This window comes from Cervus canadensis, chromosome X, assembly GCF_019320065.1.
Source record: "Cervus canadensis isolate Bull #8, Minnesota chromosome X, ASM1932006v1, whole genome shotgun sequence".
Taxonomy (NCBI): domain Eukaryota; kingdom Metazoa; phylum Chordata; class Mammalia; order Artiodactyla; family Cervidae; genus Cervus; species Cervus canadensis.
The window spans coordinates 139,134,753-139,153,536 of record NC_057419.1 but is presented as its reverse complement, the minus strand read 5'-3'; the positions used below and the strand labels follow the sequence as shown (position 1 = coordinate 139,153,536).

Here is an 18,784-nt window from a genome sequence, read left to right as displayed (position 1 = left end):
TGGAGGCCTCTTGAGGGCATTACAAATGCCTCATTTCTCCCAGCAAATCATCTGAATTGCTCCCCATCCTCCGCTAGACATGTCAGGATGGGGCTTTGTGATGTCAAAGCTCACCCAGGGCCACCATTGGCTGGGGAAGAGACTTGCTGACCTCATAAAACATGAGGGTGAGGCTCCATGGGGACGGGTATATAGCGGGGTGCTCAGGGGCTCTGAGCAGACCACTGTGAGTCCTGCAAATGACTGAGGTGCCTGGGAAGCCACAAGGCTCCAGAGTAGTTATGGAACACCCACCTCCTGTTACCCAGGAGAAGATGAAGACCTCCTATCAATTGAGGTCCAGAAAAAATATCAAGGTGAGCTGAACCCAGCCATACTCCTTTTGCCCATCAACCCCACCCGAAAAGACACCCTCCCCTGTCCTTACCTGGCACATAACTCTTCTCTGCCCACACCCTTTCTAGTGAAGCCATCATTCCCACCTGTCTTCACACTCTTCCCTAAACCAGTGCCATTCTTTGCTCCCTCTCTTGACTTCTCCATGTGGGCCGGGTAACTGTGAGTGTGAAGAATCCCATTCTGGAAAGATTCCCAAGAGAACTTCTCAGAAACCTCCCACCACAAAAATGCTTAAGAAAATGAGATGCTCAAAGCTCTGTAGCCAGAGTTCCAAGGCAAATGAACAGCTGAATCAGAAGGAACCAGAGGAGGTCCCAGAGACCATGGAGACCCCTGCCATTCCAGTTAATCAGAAGTAACCAGAGGAGGTCCCAGACACCATGGAGACCCCTGCCATTTGAGCTAATCAGAAGAACCAGAGGAGGTCCTAGGGACCATGGAGACCCCTGCATTTCCAGCTAATCAGTATTAACCAGACGAGTTCCCAGAGACCATGGAGACCCCTGCCATTCCAGTTAATCAGAAGTAACCAGAGGAGGTCCCAGACACCATGGAGACCCCTGCCATTCGAGCTAATCAGAAGAACCAGAGGAGGTCCTAGGGACCATGGTGACCCCTGCATTTCCAGCTAATCAGAATGTATCAGAGGTGGTCCCAGAGACCATGGAGACCCCTGCCATTCCAGTTAATCAGAACGAACCAGAGGAGTTCCCAGAGACCGTGGAGACCCCTGCCATTCCAGCTGGACCAGTGGACAGCCAGTGACTTCATGGCATCGCTCGACACCTCAGAATTTCTCGGGGGTCTCTCCACTGAGTACTGGCCTACAGTACCGATGCTGAATATTATAACAACTCCATACTGTAATAAGAAAAATAAAATAAAATAAACCTGATGTGAAATTATGTTTGTCTCTCAGTTGCCTGATACTGGGTGCCAGAGAGGGCAGGGAAGGGATAAATGTGTAAGGAGGGAGGGAGATGGCTTCTGTGGAGGTGGAGATGGGACCAGAAGGTCCAGGTTTCCAGAAAGTAGGGGGAAAAACTGGTTCCAGACTGAGCTTCAAAGACACACTTCCCATGGGAGAAGAGGAAGAGGACTTGGTGTTTCTCTGTGTGAGTGCAGAGATGGACACTTAGCTGGGGAGCTGTGTCGTGTGTGGGGGGGCAGTGCCATTTATTAAAAAGGCATACAAAAGTGATGCCCCATCCAAAGAATGGAATATTGACACTTGCAGCAACATGGAAGGTAGAATATTGAGTAAAATAACTCAGACAGAGGTAGACAAATACTGTATGATATTACTTATAAAATGTAAAGATACTGCAAAGTAGAGTATATGATAAAAATGGAGGCAGACAGATATAGAGAAGCGTTTACTGGTTACCAGCGGGGAGGGGAAGAGGAAGGGGCAATACCGAGGTGGGGGAGTGGGAGGCACGCAGTGTTAGTTAGGTGGAAGATGAGTTCAGGGATGCATTGTAGAACATGGGGAATAGAGCCAGGACTTTGTCATAACTATAAATGGAAAGCAAGCTTTAACTTTTATATAATAAGAAAGAAAAGGAAAGAAAGAGGGGGGAGGAAGGAGGGAAGAAAGGAAGGAAAAGAATGTCGTTTTCGGAGCTCAAAAAGCCAATACTGATTAGGCCCTTTTGGGCAAAGGAATGTATTTTATTTTATTTTATTTTATTTATTTTAATTGGTGGGTAATTACTCTACAATATTGTGGTTGTTTTTGCCACATATTGACAGAAATCAGCCATGGGTGTACATGTGTTCCCCATCCTGATCCCCCCTCTCACCTCCCTCCCCATCCCATCCCTCTGGGTCAGCCCAGTGCACCAGCCCTGTGCACCCTGTCTTATGCATCCAACATGGACTGGCTATCCCTTTCACATATGATAATATACATGTTTCAGTGCAGTTCTCTCAGATCATCCCACCCTCGCCGTGTCCCACAGAGTCCAAAAGACTGTTCTGTGAATCTGTGTCTCTTTTGCTGTCTCCCATATAGGGTTATCATCTCCATCTTCCGAAATTCAATATATATGCCTTAGTACAGTGTACTGGTGCTTTTCTTTCTGACTTACTTCGCTCTGTATAATAGGCTCCACTTTAATCCACCTCATTAGAATGGATTCAAAAGTGTTCTTTTTAATGGTTGAGCAATATTCCATTGTGTCTCTGTACCACAGCTTTCTTACCCATTTGTCTGCTGATGGACATCTAGGTTGCTTCCATGCCCTGGCTACTATAAACAGTGCTGTGATGAACATTGGGGCACACGTGTCTTTTTCACTTCTGGGTGAATCACGACTTGACTGAGGAGAAACCATGATGACTGTTAGCCTGTTAGTGGTAAGCCCTGCACATGAGTTTGGTTGAAGGAGTGGGACCAAAGTTGGAGATAGTTGTTTCAAACCGTCTGACACTGCTCAGATGGACATGTGTGGTGCTGTCCTGCTGGGGGACATCTCTGGTTGCTCTATTCTCACCAGCAACAGAGGATTTTCTTTCATTCCTTTCATTACCCTTGTTTCCCTTTCTCCCTCTTTCCTCACTACCTGCCTTTCTTTCACAAATATTCATTGTGCTGTGCTGTGCTGTGCTTCCTTACTCAGCCGGCTCCAACTCTTTTTGACCCCATGGTCTGAAGCCCGCCAGGCTTCTCTGTCCATGGTGATTCTCCAGGCAAGCATACCGGAGCAGGCTGCCATTCCGTCCTCCAGGGGATCTCCCCAACCCAGGGATTGAATACTGGTCTCCCATGTTTCAGGTGGGTTTTGTTTGTTTGTTTGTTTTTACTGTCTGAGCCATCAGGAAACCCTTAAAATGGGCTTCATCTGACACTATGCTTTTCATATCAGTAAGATCAATTGGGGTCTATTTTAGGATTTCCATGTCTCTCCTTACTTTTAGAACACACAAAACACAGTTATTCCAAGTATCTTAATGTATCTGTCTGCAGTTACTAAAATCAATGCCACTTCTGCCTGCGTTTCAGTTCTCAAGAGAATTGTAGTAGGATTTTTCTTACCTTTTTGAGATTTAATATATTTTAACGTGGTTCTGGGCTAGTTCCATATTCTTCTTGTGAATTGGCTGCTCCTGACTTTAAACATGTCTTCATAAATTTCACGGCCAGTGATACATCTTTCTTATAAAGTGATGGCTCGTGCCTCTTGCCCATTTTTCTATCAGGTTTTAAGATCTTCTAACAATTCTAAGAGTCATCTTTTGGGTTTGTTTACGGTGTGCGTTTTCTGCCTCTTAAAATGTTCAGCAGTGTGATGGAGCCTGGGTGAGGAAGCAACAAGTGGACACCAGGATGTGAACACTTGACAGGAAACCAAGGAAGACCCACTAAGCCAACAAACTGTCCCCAGGGGTGCCCCTCAGGCTGGTTGACCCTACGAGTCAATTGGAAAAACGAGGACTGAGGTGGAGCACACAATCCATTCCACTATCCTCCAGAGCCAACCAGCTCCATGAGAGACCATAGGAACTAGATGCACAGGACAGGATGACTCAGTGTTTTGTCCAAGAACCTGGAAGCTTGTGGCAGCTGCTCATGGAAATGAATTCCACCATGGTTTTGGCTGTGAGGTAAGCTCCAAGGGAGCTTCCAGCAAGAAAACAAGATGAGAAAAAAGATTTGTGAGGGCACGTCTTGAGAAGACCTTTGCACACAAGGCTCACACAGCTCTGGGCAAGCTCCACCACTTGCTGGAAATACTAATCAGCCGCAGGTGGGTATTTCCTGCATGGGATCCCCCAGCACAACCTGAAACATGGATTTCTCTGCCCCATCCCCAACACCATGTACAAACCCAAGCCTGGGTAGTACTCCTAGTGAGGTGACCCTGAGTCCTAGACTTCAAACGAGACAGCTCCGTGTGGAGCCAGGGCAAGTGTATTCACTGCATTCTCACAGCATGAAGAAAAGGGTTTCCGACTGGAGGCCTTAAAACGGAAGCGAGCTCCTGGAACACTGAGACAAGGAGGCGGGATGGAAAGGTTTCTGTCGGCTGGCCCAGAATTCAATGGGCTTCAAGGTGCATTAAGACCACATTGCAGGATGAACGAGCAATGATTCTCGCTTCCACAGACACTTAAACACAACCTAGTTGTCATGGAGGGAGCTTAGGCAAGATATGAAAAGCTAGATAATGGTGAAAGCTGAGAGAGAACAGAATGAATGCCTGAGGCGTGTGGCTGTGGGGCAAGGTTGGGAGGGGATGTACTCTGCCTGCTGTGTGACCCATCAGAGTTGACATAGAGGTGAGGGTGGCAGGTGAGTTTGGAGGCCTCTTGAGGGCATTACTAATGCCTCATTTCTCCCAGCAAATCATCTGAATTGCTCCCCATCCTCCGCTAGACATGTCAGGATGGGGCTTTGTGATGTCAAAGCTCACCCAGGGCCACCATTGGCTGCAGAAGAGACTTGCTGACCTCATAAAGCATGAGGGTGAGGCTCCATGGGGACGGGTATATATAGGGGTGCTCAGGGGCTCTGAGCAGACGACTGTGAGTACTCCAAATGACTGAGGTGACTTGGAAGCCACAAGGCTCCAGAGTAGTTATGGAAAACCCATCTCCTCCCACCCTGGAGAATATGAAGACCTCCTATCAATTGAGGTCCAGAAAGAAATGTCAAGGTGAACTGAACCCAGCCAAACTCCTCTTGCACATTGACCCCACCCCAGAAGACACCCTCCCCTGTCCTTGCCTGGCACATAACCCTTCTCTGCCCACACCCCTTCTCCTGAAGCCATAGTTCCCACCTGTCTTCACACTCTTCCCTAAACCAGTGCCATTCTTGCTCCCTGTCTTTTTTTCTCCAGGTGGCCAGGGTAACCATGAGGGTGAATAATCCCATTCCGGCAAAGCTGCCCAAGAAAACTTCTCTGAAAACTCCCACTTCAAAAATGCTTAAGAAAATCAGATGCTCAAAGCTCTGTAGCCAGAGTTCCAAGGCGAATTAACAGCTGAATCAGAAGGAACCAGAGGAGGTCCCAGAGACCATGGACACCCCTGCAATCCAGGCAATCGGAAGGAACCAGAGGAGTTCCCAGAGACCATGGAGACCCCTGCCATTCCAGCTAATCAGAACAAATCAGAGATCAAAGACATGCATACGTGCAGAACTGCAGACACTAATTTTAGCTCAGGAGTTTTATCTCAACTCTAGCAGAGTATGACACCAGCGTCTTATAATCAGTTAATGACTACCTAGACATAAACCATTCACAGGAGTCTGATAATCTTATCAGAGTCAGGAGAATGGGCCAATCGTGGCTGCAGCAATTTCCTTGAGGGAGGTGAGAAAGGCCAATTTGCACTTAAATAAGTCAGGGGTGGAGGGACAGAGAGGGTCCTTTTGATCCTTCTCAGGGCCAAGAAAGTGCCTGAGCTGTTAGTCCGGCTCCCCGCATCTCCCCCTTTTCTTTTGACTAATGGCCATTATATCTCCCTCAAGGGAAATGGCCACGTTTGCAAACGGGAAAACATCAGCAATCTTTTATTTATCATCTCAGATATGCATTGACAAATGCAAGGGCCAAAACACAGCAATAACAATATGCATATAATGATAAAAATTATAGATTTCCACCAACCACCGTGAAACCAGGCAGATATCTGACTCCAAATGCTGGAGTCAGAAAAATCTATAGTGGCTACTTGTTGTTTCATATCTTCTAAAGCATCAGAAACATTTGAGGAATAATCAGAATATATACACAACACTTCATTTTTATTAAGGCACATGTTCCCCCTTGAGAGGCTTTTAGAATATCCAGAGCCATAGGATTCTGTACAATGGCTTTTCTCATCTGTTTTTGTTCTTCATTAAGAGCCTCTAAAGCTCTTCTAGTCTCTGTCAAAGCTTGTTTTCTAAAATTGTTGAAAGCCTCTACCCTGAGCATAATATCAGTGGCTCCTAAAGAGGGCAGAAAAATTGAGGCTAAATAATCATACCAATGAAAAACAGAGCGTGACCACCGAGCTATAACATAAGGTAAATTAACAGGTTGACTAATTTTTTGCTTATGAATTCTCCAAGGGGCAAACACAAACCCTAGGGTACATCTCCCCACCCATCCTACAGGGAGCCAGGGCCAAAGGTTGTATCCACAAATCCATCGAGTGTTATTTGGGGCTACCCATCTTATACCAGGGCTATTTTCCCAATCTGTCCCTGGCCATATAACAGAACTTGTTGAAAATAAACGTTACATCCATTACAGTCTTACATTTGTGGGTAGGCAATAGTCCCATATGTTTCATGTGATATCTTGGAAATTCCCGACCTCCAAATGTTGGTACATGAGTCTGTTGCTCCCAGAAAATGTCAGCAGGGGTCAGTAGCTGTCCTTTTTCAGGGGTCATCCAGAAATATTCATCCCAAACTTGGTAGTAGTCATCCTCAAATCGATTAAAATCATTAGGAGAAGAAACAGATCTATTTTCGTAATATAAGTACACATTAACAATTTTCTGATAACTTTGTGTTACATTAAAATACAAAGAAGAAGCGTGTAAAGGATCAGAGCATGGAGAATCTATATCAAAATTAACTGTAATTAAGCTTCAATGTTTCTTCTGATATTCTTTTAAAAAATCACATAAAGCCGAAGTTTCATTTTTTGGAAAGGGAAGCACCCACCAAGGCATTCCTTCGGTAACCGATAAAGGTGTGCTTGTGCAGACCCAGCAGGCTGTTTAATTGTAAAAATCAGCATAAGAATCTATTGCTGATTCATGTCAATGTATGACAAAACCCACTGAAAAAATAAATAAATAAATAAATTAAAAAAAAAAAAAAAAAAGAATGAGCCCAGGAAACGAAAGCATTGGCTTCAGCCTGAGGGAAGGCTTGATTCTTTATTGCACAAGCCAAAGCGAGGGCAATGTAAGCCAGTGCGTATCTAGGTTGAGCTGTCTCTGCAGCCATCCTCCTTGCTTGAAGAATAAACTCATGCCTCTGCTGATTTGTCGGGAGAAGATTCCTCTGCTGTAAAGTCAGCCGACCTAATTGCTGATTCAGTTATCTCCTCCGTCTGGCATACCAGCCTTTCCGGGAGCCAGCACGGTGCTTCGGCATCCTGTGGAAAAACACATACATGACCCCTCCCCCAAATTAACACTGGATCTGGGCCATGCCAGTTATTATTTAGCGGGTCCTTCCACAAGACCATCGGCCTTTTGCTGAAAATCTGAGGGTCCCAAAATCTCTGTGCGGCTGAATGTCCTTCTTTATCTAAAATTTAAAAATTTAAAATATGTAAAGTGTGATTAAGGTAATTACTGGGTAGAAGGGGGTAGAGCTCCCCCCTCTGTATTTTTTGAAGCTGTAGTTTCAAAGTTTGATTAGCACGTTCCACGATGCCTTGACCCTGTGGATTATAAGGAATGCCTGTTTTTAGGGTGATAGAAAAAGAGGAACAAAAAATTTTGAAGGCAGAGGAAACATAGCTGGGGCCATTATCAGGTTTTATAATCTTTGGCGTGCCTAAAATGGAAAAAGCATAAAGACAATGCGAGATAGAATGTTTTGCCACTTCACCAGTCTGTAAGGATGCCACAATATATCCTGAAAAGGTGTCAATAGATACATGAATGTACTTTAAACGACCAAAGGAAGGGACATGAGTGACATCCATTTGCCAAAGATGATTCGGTAGAAGCCCACGAGGATTAAGGCCAAGGTGTGGAACTGGGAGAAACTTAGGGCAAACAAAACAGGATTTAACAATTTGTTGTGCAGTCTCTCCAGAGATTTGAAACTGCAGACGAAGAGTATTACTATTTTGGTGAGGTAGCGCATGTGACTGTTGTGCTGCTTCCACCTGTGAAAGAAAAACTCTAGTGTGAGAATCAACTATTTGATTTCCCATAGATAGAGGTGCAGGAAGCCCAGTGTGGGCAAGTAAATGTCCAAAAAAGCAAGGTAAGGTGCGCTGTTGCAGCAGAGACTGAAATGAATGTAACAAATGTTGAATGTTAGAATTCACAGTAGAAATAAAGGGAACGGTTTCTATATATTGCAAAGCATGAGCAATGTATTTGCTATCAGTAAACAAATTAAAAGACTGTGAGGAATATTGTGAGCATACTTTATGAATGGCTGAAAGCTCTACTTCTTGAGCCAATGTATAGTTCGTCTGCCAGGAGAAAGGGGTATCACTAACCACAAAGGCAGCGGTTCCGTTGGAGGAAACGTCAGTAAAGATCATAAGTGCATCTTGAATAGGAACATTAGAAACATTCTTTGGAAAAATAAATGAATGCTGGCTGGCAAAATGCAAAAGTTTATCAGAAGGTAAATGATTAATAATTTGACCTGTAAAGGAGGAAAAGGCCAAAGACCACGAGTCATTAAACTGAAAAGGCCATTCATGCTGTTCTTTGGTATAAGGCACATAAATGTAAGCAGGATCGGCTCCCAACATTTCTCTGGAAAGACGCCTTCCTTTGGCAACGAGGAGGCTAATGAAATCAAAAAAAGGAGTAAGAACTTTTGAAGGCAATACAGGTAAAAGGATCCACTGTAAGGGAGCATTTTGATATAACACTGCCGTCGGGGTATGTTTAGAGGGAAACACATATAGTCCCCACAGTTGAGAAAAATCACAGTAGGTAGCAAAATGCTGAGAGAGGGCCTGTTAAACTAGGGCCAGAGCAGCTCGCCCCACATCGTTTAGTATTTTAGGGGAGGAAGGGTGAGTGGATCCCTTCAAAATATCAAACAAAGGTTTCAATTCTCCAGTAGTCAATTTTAGATAGGGACGGATCCAATTTATGTCCCCTAATAATTTCTGAAAGTCATTTAAAGTCTTCAGATTATCTTTTCGAATCTGAAGTTTCTGCGCTTGAAAGGTCTCTCTCTCTCTAGTCTAAACCTGAAATAAGAAAACGGCGGGGACTGTTGTATTTTTTCAGAAGCAATTTATAATTCAAATTTAGTTAATTGAAGCAATAGCAGGTCATACGCTTGCAAAAGAATACCCTCTATACAATGAGCAAGTAAAATGTCGTCCATATAATGAACTAAATAAACTTCAGTAAAGGCAAGTGATACATCTTTCTTATAAAGTGATGGCTCGTGCCTCTTGTCCATTTTTCTATAAGGTTTTAAGATCTTCTAAAAATTCTAAGAGACATATTTTGGGTTTCTCTACAGCGTGCATTTTCTACCTCTTAAAATGTTCAGCAGTGTTATGTACCCTGGGTGAGTAAGCAACAAGTGGACACCAGGATGTGAACACTTGACAGGAAACCCAGGAAGACCCACTAAGCCCACAAACTGTCCCCAGGTGTACACCTCAGGCTGGTGGAGCCTACGAGTCAATGGACAAACGAGGACTGAGGTGGAGCACACAATCCATTCCCCTTTCCTCCAGAGCGAACCAGCTCAATGAGAGACCATGGGAACTAGATACACAGGACAGGAGGACTCAGAGTTTCGACCAAGAAGCTGGAAGCTTGTGGCAGCTGCTCATGGAAATGAATTCCACCATGGTTTTGGCTGTGAGGTAAGCTCCAAGGGAGCTTCCAGCAAGAAAACAAGATGAGAAAAAAGATATGTGAGGGCACGTGTTGAGAAGACCTTTGCACACAAGGCTCACACAGCTCTGGGCAAGCTCCACCCCTTGATGGGAATACTAATCAGCTGCAGGTGGTCATTTCTGCATGGGATCCCACAGCACAAACTGAAACATGCATTTTTCTGCCCAATCCCCATCACCCTATTCAAAGCCAAGCCTGGGAACTACTCCTAGTGATGTGACCCTGAGTCCTAGATTTGAAACGAGACAGCTCCGTGTGGAGCAAGGGCAAGTGTATTCACTGCATTCTCAAAGCCTGAAGACAAGGGTTTGCGACTGGAGACCAGAAAACGGAAACAAGCTCCGATAACACTGGGACAAGGAAGCGGGATGGAAAGGTTTCTGTCGGCTGGCCCAGAATTCAATGGGCTTCAAGGTGCATTAAGACCACATTGCAGGATGAACAAGCAATGATTCTCGATTCCACAGACACTTAAACACAACCTAGTTGTCATGGAGGGAGTTTAGGCAAGATTTGAAGAGCTAGATAATGGTGAAAGCTGAGAGAGAACAGAATGAATGCCTGAGGTGTGTGGCTGTGGAGCAAGGTTGGGAGGAGATGCACTCTGCCTGCTGTGTGACCCAACAGAGTTGACATAGGGGTCAGGGTGGCAGGTGAGTTTGGAGGCCTCTTTAGGGCATTAGTAATGCCACATTTCTCCCAAGAAATCATCTGAATTGCTCCCCTTCCTCCGCTAGACATGTCAGGATGGGGCTTTGTGATGTCTAAGGTCACCCAGGGCCACCATTGGCGGGGGAAAAGACTTGCTGACCTCATAAAGCATGACGGTGAGGCTCCCTGGGGATGGGTGTATATAGGGATGCTCAGGGGCTCTGAGCAGACCACTGTGAGTCCTCCAAATGACTGAGGTGACTGGGAAGCCACAAGGCTCCAGAGTAGTTATGGAACACCCACCTCCTGTTACCCAGGAGAAGATGAAGACCTCCTATCAATTGAGGTCCAGAAAAAAATGTCAAGGTGAACTGCACCCAGCCAAACTCCTCTTGCCCATCGACCCCACTCCAGAAGACACCCTCCCCTGTCGATGCCTGGCACATAACCCTTCTCTGCCCACACCCCTTCTCCTGAAGCCATCGTTCCCACCTCTCTTCACACTCTTCCCTAAACCAGTGCCATTCTTGCTCCCTGTCTTGTTTTCTCCACGTGGCCAGGGTAACCACGAGGGTGAATATTCCCATTCCGGCAAAGCTGCCCAAGAAAACTTCTCTGAAAACTCCCACCAAAAAAAAGCTTAAGAAAATCAGATGCTCAAAGCTCTGTAGCCAGAGTTCCAAGGCGAATTAACAGCTGAATCAGAAGGAACCAGAGGAGGTTCCAGAGACCATGGAGACCCCTGCCATTCCAGGTAATCAGAAGGAACCAGAGGAAGTCCCAGAGACCATGGAGACACCAGCCATTCCAGCTAATCAGAATGAATCAGAGGAGGTCCCAGAAACCATGGAGAACCCTGCATTTCCAGTTAATGAGAATGAACCAGAGGAGGTTCCAGAGAAAATGGAGACCCCTGCCATTCCAGCTGGACCAGTGGACAGCCAGTGATTTCAGGGCATGGCTAGACACCTCAGAAACGCTTGGGGGTCTGGCCGCTGAGTACTGGCCAAAAGTACAGATGCTGAATATTATAGCAACTGCAGACACTAATAACGAAAATAAAATAATATCAAGCTGATGTGAAATTATGTTTCTCTCTGAGTTCTCTGATAGTGGGGGGCAGAGAGGGCAGGGAAGGGATAAGTGTGTGAGGAGGGAGGGAGATGGATTCTGTGGAGTGGGAGATGGGACCAGAAGGTCCAGTTTGCCAGAAAGTAGGGGGAAGAACTGGTTCCAGACTGAGCTTCAAAGACACACTTCCCATGGGAGAAGAGGAAGAGGACTTGTAGTTTCTCTGTGCGAGTGCAGAGATGAACACTTAGCTGGGGAGCTGTGTCGTGTGTGGATGGGGCAGTGCCATTTGTTCAAAAGGCATACAAAGGAGCTGCCCCATCAAAAGAATGGAATATTGACATTTGCAGCAAGATGGAAGGTAGAATATTGAGTAAAATATCTCAGACAGAGATTGACAAATACTGTATGATGTCACTTATAGATGTTCTGCCTGTAGTCCAGATCCCCGATCGGCAAAGGAGACTCCTCGAGACAACGCAACTTTCAGTAGGGGAATTTACTACTGACTCGAACCAGGGCCTCCCGCCCTCACCAAGGATGTGAGGACAAAAAGGCCCTGAGCCCCAGTTCTCTCAGGTCTTTATTGGGTACCATCGGGTAGTTGGCACAAGCGGATTGGTTACACAGTTGCAAGGCAATTTTTGTTGGCCCAATCCTTGTGGGCTTTCAGCTTTCCCCTGATAGGTTCCCTTTTTCTTGCTAGGCACATGTTGATTGGCTGGCTCTAGGTGGCCTGTTAATTATGTTACTCCGGGAAGCCAGGCCTACTCCTAATCTAGGCTGCCTGTCATGTCGAAAGCCGTGACAGGCTCACATTTACCCCCTGTCTTTGTACATTTTGTAGAGGAATCTTTCTCTCTACCCTGTGAAATTGGCTGATATTGTTGTCTCAATACCATAATTTGGATGGTATTGAGGCGCTCTCTAATAAATGAGACCAGACAGGTTAAAATGAATGGATCAAAGGTCAGTAACAATGTTAATATTATGAGTGGCCCCAGGAGGGTGGAAATCAAAGTGGTCAACCAGGGGAAGCGCTGAAACCAAGATTCAAACCAGCCTTGTTGGGCTTTTCCTTCTCTCTTCCGCTGGGCTAGTCTCTCTCTTACTTTCTGGAAAGATTTTTGTACCACCCCTGAATGGGCGATAGAGAAACAGCATTCTTCTCCCAGTGCTGCACATAATCCTCTTTGTTGCAGAAACAACAAATCGAATCCTCTCTTATTCTGTAACACGACTTCAGCCAAGGAGCTCAATATCTCCATCTGTTGCAGCCCTTAGTTGACTATACTGTTTATCTTGCAACGTTAAGGCTGCAATCTCACTTCCCGTTTTTAAGGACCCAATAGGACTGCCAAAGTCAGGGCAGTGATTGGTTCTCGTTTTACCCTATATTGACGCGATGGGTCTAACCTAGGTTGCAGCTCTTCCTTTGAGTAATAGTTTAGCTGGGGGATCAGGTAGACTAGGACACAGAAATCTTGGGAGGCATCAAGTGCTGCCTTATGGACACACGGGGTTAGTCTGGCGGAGCAAGTCTACCACCCGTTTTCTGGCGGAAGTACCCACTGGTGGGTAGAATTGGGGAGGCTAGTCCTAGGGACTGAATTATTATCACCTAGGTGTTGATAAGTCTTAGGGATAGTTCCTATACAGGTGCCTATGCCCGTAATGGAGCCTACTGTCAACCGGCCTGACCCAGGTTGTTGCTGCCGTCTGCAGGCCGAGACATATTATAGCAAAGCCAGCAACCATTTGTTAAGTCTGGACAAGAGGCATTTAGGGTGAGATAGGCCGAGGAGTTCATTTTCATAAGGGGGTCTGTTGGTGGGGACATGTTAACCCTGGGGGGTCCCACGGTGCGTGGAGTCGATCTATTAGGGAGTCTTTGGCGTTGCTCTGTCACCTGGTTTGGTCCTAAGCCTACTTTGGGTGCCAAATAGAGCGGTCCCTTTTTTAATGTAAGCTCAAACCAGAATCCTGTGTCATAGCCAGTCTTGTAAAGACGGAGGCCCCAAGGTCGGCCAACATCCCACCTGGTAAATTTTTTTCCTTTGTCTGTGAATTTGATCTGTAATGGGAAACATTGCCCAGGACTCTCTTAGTTGGACATTTCTGGGAATTCAGGGGTGATTTTACCTGAATGAGGTCCGTGTCGGAGTTAGTGAGCCAATGGACTGTTCCCGTGGTTTCACAAACCCAAGTGGCACAATAAAAAGAGTCAACTCCACCACATTTTTCAATTTGGTTCTGATCCCTTCCTCCCCCTGGGCAGACATAGACAGGCACCTGTTCGTAGTACTGTGGGCCTTTTTACACAGTTATGGGTGAACAGACTGAAAGAGCCGTGGGCAAAGAGCTTGGTGAGTTGGTGGGAACCAAACCCATTACCGTCAGCTGCCAGCACGCACAAATCAAAGGTCAGTACTGGCCACCATGTCCCTTTGGGGGCCACGTTGGAGTTCGAATTAAGCACTTCTCCAGTCTCAGGATTGTAGATCACTCAAGTCAGGTTAGCTGGCTGATGGGGGTTGTGGCTGGTTGCTCCTGGCCTGATGAAAACTGTTATCAGGAGGAGAGTTAAGGGGGCTCCCTTCGCACGAGTTTCAGTTTCAAAGGATTTGACTGGTGAGGTCTTGCCTCCCTTTCTGCTTGTGCCTTCTCTTGTTTTTCCGGGATGGCTTGCTGCACGTGATTGCAGTGAACCCAGGGCCGGATCCCGTCGACCTTAACAGCAGTAGGAGTGGTAAGGAGAACAACATAAGGGCCTTTTCATCTAGGTTCTAATGCTTTAGATTGGTGTCGTTTTACCCAAACCCAATCACCCGGGCCAATATTACGTGAGGGGATGGTCCCCTTGCTTGGACCCTCGTGTATCTCTTGAATTAATTTCCAAACATGGCTATGCACCTTACTTAATGCCATCAGTGTTTGCTGGAATTGTCCCAAGGTAGGGGGTGGTAGGCATTTTTCCTCGAATATAGGACACACAGGAGGGGGTCTTCTATACAGAATCTCAAAAGGGGTAAGATTCAGCTTATAAGGGGTGTTATGGGCTCGAAAGTGCACGAAGGGAAGGAGGGTCACCCAGTCCCCGCCAGTCTCTATTGCCAACTTTGTCTAAGTTTTTTTTAGGGTCTGATTCATTCTCTCAACCTGTCCTGAGCTCTGGGGATTATATTCACAATGTCACTTCCATTTTGTCTCCCCTTGTACAATCTGGCTCACAAAGGCAGGTCCGTTATCAGAGCCCATAGTCACTGGCAGCCCGTGCCTAGGCACTATCTCTCCTAAGATCTTTTTAGCAACCACTGTTGCTGTCTCTCCCTTAGTGGGGAAGGCTTTTACCCACCCCGAGAAGGTATCTACCAGAACCAACGGATAGCGATACCCGTACTTGCCTGGCCTTACTTCAGTGAAATCTATCTCTCAGTGTTGCCCTGGCTCTTTCCCTCAGTAACTTGTTCCAGTGTGCTGCCTTTTCTCTGTCTTCATCAGCTGGCATGCTTTGCAAGCCTGGATAATCTCTCTTACAGTTGCATTTTGTCGAGGGAACCTTAGGCAGGCCGTCTGGAGAAGTGTCAAGGTCTTTTTGTCCCCCAAGTGTGTAGTTGTGTGCAGGTGTTCACATAGGTGACGACCCAGGATGGCAGGCAATATCAGGTTGTTGTTTTGATCTCAGTACCATCCATCTTTGTCATCCTTCTGGAGGGTGGTATCCTCGTTGATCCAGACGAGGTCAGGGAGGGAATAGTCAGGGACTGGTGGCAGAGTTCCCATACCAAGAGGTGGAAGTCCCACAGCTAATATGGGGGCAGCGTAGTCCCAGCTGGCCACTTCTTGAGCGTCCACATCAGCAGCCCGTTTGTCCCATGCCCTAGGGTCCTCTCCTTCCTGGTGACTGGGGACATGTACAATTCCTACTGCCCGGGGCAGTTGAACAGATTTCAGGAGCCTGCGGATCTTGGGCAAATTCTTGACTTTTTTTCCCTCCGCTGTTCTAAATCCCCTTTCCTGCTCTATCGGACCTTGAATATGGACAGTGCTAAAAGCATATCGACTGTCCATAAAAATGGTGACTCTCTTCCCTTTTGCTTGCTCCAGAGCCTGTATTAGGGCAATCAACTCTGCTTTTTGTGCAGACGTGTTTGGGGGAAGTGTCTCAGCCCATATTGTCTGTCCTGAATCATCAACTAGAGCAGCTCCTGCCTTCCTTTGTCCATCTTTTACATAGCTGCTCCCATCAGTGAACCATACTAGCTCACTGTTGTTTAGCGACACATCAGTTAAGTCTTTTCTAGCTGCCAGGGCCTCAGCCAGTATCTCACTGGAATTATGGAGAGGGCAGTCTTCCTCTGGGCTAGGTAGAAGTGTGGCTGGATTCAGGAAGCAAGAGGTCTGAAAACGCACCCTTGGGGCCTCAAGCAGCAGGGCCTGGTAATGTGTCAAATGGGCATGGGAGATTCACTTACCCGGCGGCTGCTTTAAAACCCCTTCGATGGCGTGGGGGGTGTAAACCCAGAGTTGCTGTCCATATGTCAACTTGTTGGCGTCGTAGATGAGGAGGGTAGTGGCTGCAATGATGCAGAGGCAAGGGGGCCACCCAGAGGCCACCGGGTTTAATCGCATTGAAAGGTATGCCACCGGCCACTTCCATGGTCCCCATTGTTGTGTCAAGACCCCCTTTCTTATTTTTTGCTTTTCATTTACAAGCAGCTGGAATGGCTTATTTGGGTGAGGCAGGGTAAGGGCTGGGGTTTTAGTAGGGCCCGTCTGAGTGTCTGGAAAGCCTGTTTCATTGGCTCAGTCCAAGTCCAGTCTGGGGTCTCTCTATTATTAAATAACTTTTCAGCTGCTTTCAGTAAGTCTTGTATTGTCTGTTCTCTTAACCCCTCTATCTTTTGTAATTTTCTCTTACTATCTGGGGCTGCCTGATTCACAAACGCTAGTAGAACTGCAGCGCGTGATTCCTCAGCCTGGGTGTCTATAGGTGTATGTTGCCTAAAGGCTTCCATTAGCCTCTCTAGGAAGGCTGACGGGCTCTCAGTGGGCTCTTGCCTTACTAAATTTACCTTCACCAAATTTGTCGGCTTCCTAGCTGCAGCCCGCAGGCCAGCCATTAGAGTCTGGAGGTACAATCAGAGACGCTCCCTACCTTCCACTCACTCAAAATCCCAGTTAGCCCGCAACAGAGGAAACCCCTCGTCCACGAGATGTGGCTGGGCTGTTGGTCTCCCGTAGACCCCCGGGACCCGTTTCCGCTCCTCTGCCAGGATTCGCTCTCATTCTTCCGTGGTGAAGAGCACCTGCAACAGCTGCTGGCAATCATCCCAGGTGGGGTTATGAGTGAACAAAATGGAATCTAAGAGGTCAATGAGGCCTTGGGGTTTCTCCAAAAATGGATGATTTTGGGTTTTCCAATTATACAGATCACTCGTGGAAAAGGGCCAGTACTGATAGGTTCGCTCTCTGTCCGGGTTAGCTGGTCCCACTCGGATGCGGAGTGCCTGTACAGTAGATGAAGGTAACTCTCGGTCCCCATGATCTTGCTCATCCCTATTCCCTCTATTTCTTCTCCAGGGTCGGGGTTCCCTATTGGGGGGGGGGGCTCTTCCCCTGGGGGAACCTGCAACGGAGGAGGGGCATATGGCGGGGGCCTAATTTCTGTCTCTAAGTCAATCATGTTCAGGTATGAGGATTCCTGCAAGACCGGTTTTGGGCCCTTGTTCTTCTCGGCTTCTTCTGGGGGAGTGGGGATTTCCATAACCAGGGCTTGTACATTAGGATAATCAGGAATTTGTGAACAAAAGGTTTTAACCATTTGGGCGGATTTTCTACTAGATCTTGCCAGACCATAACATATGGGACTTGGCCCGGGTGGCCCCAGGGATCAGGAGCCATAATTTTCTCTTTTACTGCCCGAATAATAGAAGGTTGAAAAGTTCCCTCTGGAGGCCATCCAACTTGGAATGCGGGCCACTATGCAGAGCAAAAGGTTATCGCTGGTGCTCTCTACTTCCTCTCTGGAAGACTCCTCAAAATGCTCCAGGAAGGTAGCAGGGACTGTATCATTGACCTTGGCCAAAAACTCCAGGACTTTCTTCTTGTTGGATTCCATGAGTGCTCTCGGACCCCACGGGAACTCATAGAGAGGGGGATCACTGCTGGGCACCTGGCGGTACTCCACGTACTCTTCCCACACCAGATCTTCTGTGAGGAACTTCCTGGTATCTCCAAAGATGAAGTGCCTTCTTCCATCATAGATGCCCAGAAAATTCAGGATCTTCCAGATCTTCTCCTCGGAGAGGCGGTGGCCATTCAGGTAGATGACACCCAGAAGAGGCATCAGAAGACCATTCTTTGGCAGCCCCTGGTCACCTCTCATAGACTCACTGTCGCTGAGATCTAGATTGCTCACCAGGATATAGGAGTGACCATTGGGCCTGACTTCCTTCAGGACCAGGCCAACCACCATCTCTATGTGCTCAGAGGCTCTCTTGAGGATCTCAGGGAACTGGCCCCTATACCTTTTATTGATAGTCTTCAGCATTTCTGACCTCTTAATGAGCTCCCTCACCTTATACTTATACAGCATCTTCTGCACCAACACCTCGACGTTCTTGGTCAGAGGATCTGTGTGAGAGCTCTCAGCAGCAGCTGAGGCCTGGGAGGAATTTTCACCTCCCTGACCTTGGCCCTCGGCACCTACACCAGCTCTTGAGTGTGCTGTGGCACTGACACCAGCTCTTGCACATGCTGTGGCACCGACACCAGCTCTTGAGCATGCTGCACCACTGACATCAGATCTTGAGCGTGCTGCAGCACCGACACCAAATCTTTTGGGTATAGCACCTGCAGCAGCACTGGTGGTGCCTTGGGCTCCCTGAGGCTCCTTCAGGGTGCCAGCAGCTGAGGAGCTTGAGGGAGCACTCTCTAAATCAGGAGGGGAGGAGGAGGTGGTCTCTTCTCCCCTAGATGTGGTGGCTTGACCATGAAGACCCTGGGTCTCAGCCCAGGCCTGGTGATGTTTCTCGTGACCACGGACCTTACTCTTCTGCATACAGGGCATGATGGCTGTGGACAGGAA

General features: G+C 47.1%; 1 protein-coding gene across 1 annotated transcript in view; it reads right to left on the bottom strand.

Annotated features, from left to right (window-relative positions):
• LOC122435756 (melanoma-associated antigen B2-like) overlaps positions 1–18,766 on the bottom strand; it is a 41,139-nt gene extending 22,373 nt beyond the window's left edge. The window contains exons 1-2 of the mRNA XM_043459853.1: positions 18,463–18,766; positions 17,662–18,402 (exon numbers count right to left, since the gene is read on the bottom strand). Of these exons, the coding sequence (XP_043315788.1) occupies positions 17,662–18,402; positions 18,463–18,766 (1,045 nt within the window). The remainder of the gene's footprint in view (positions 1–17,661; positions 18,403–18,462) is intronic.
• Between the last annotated feature and the right edge of the window lie 18 nt (positions 18,767–18,784).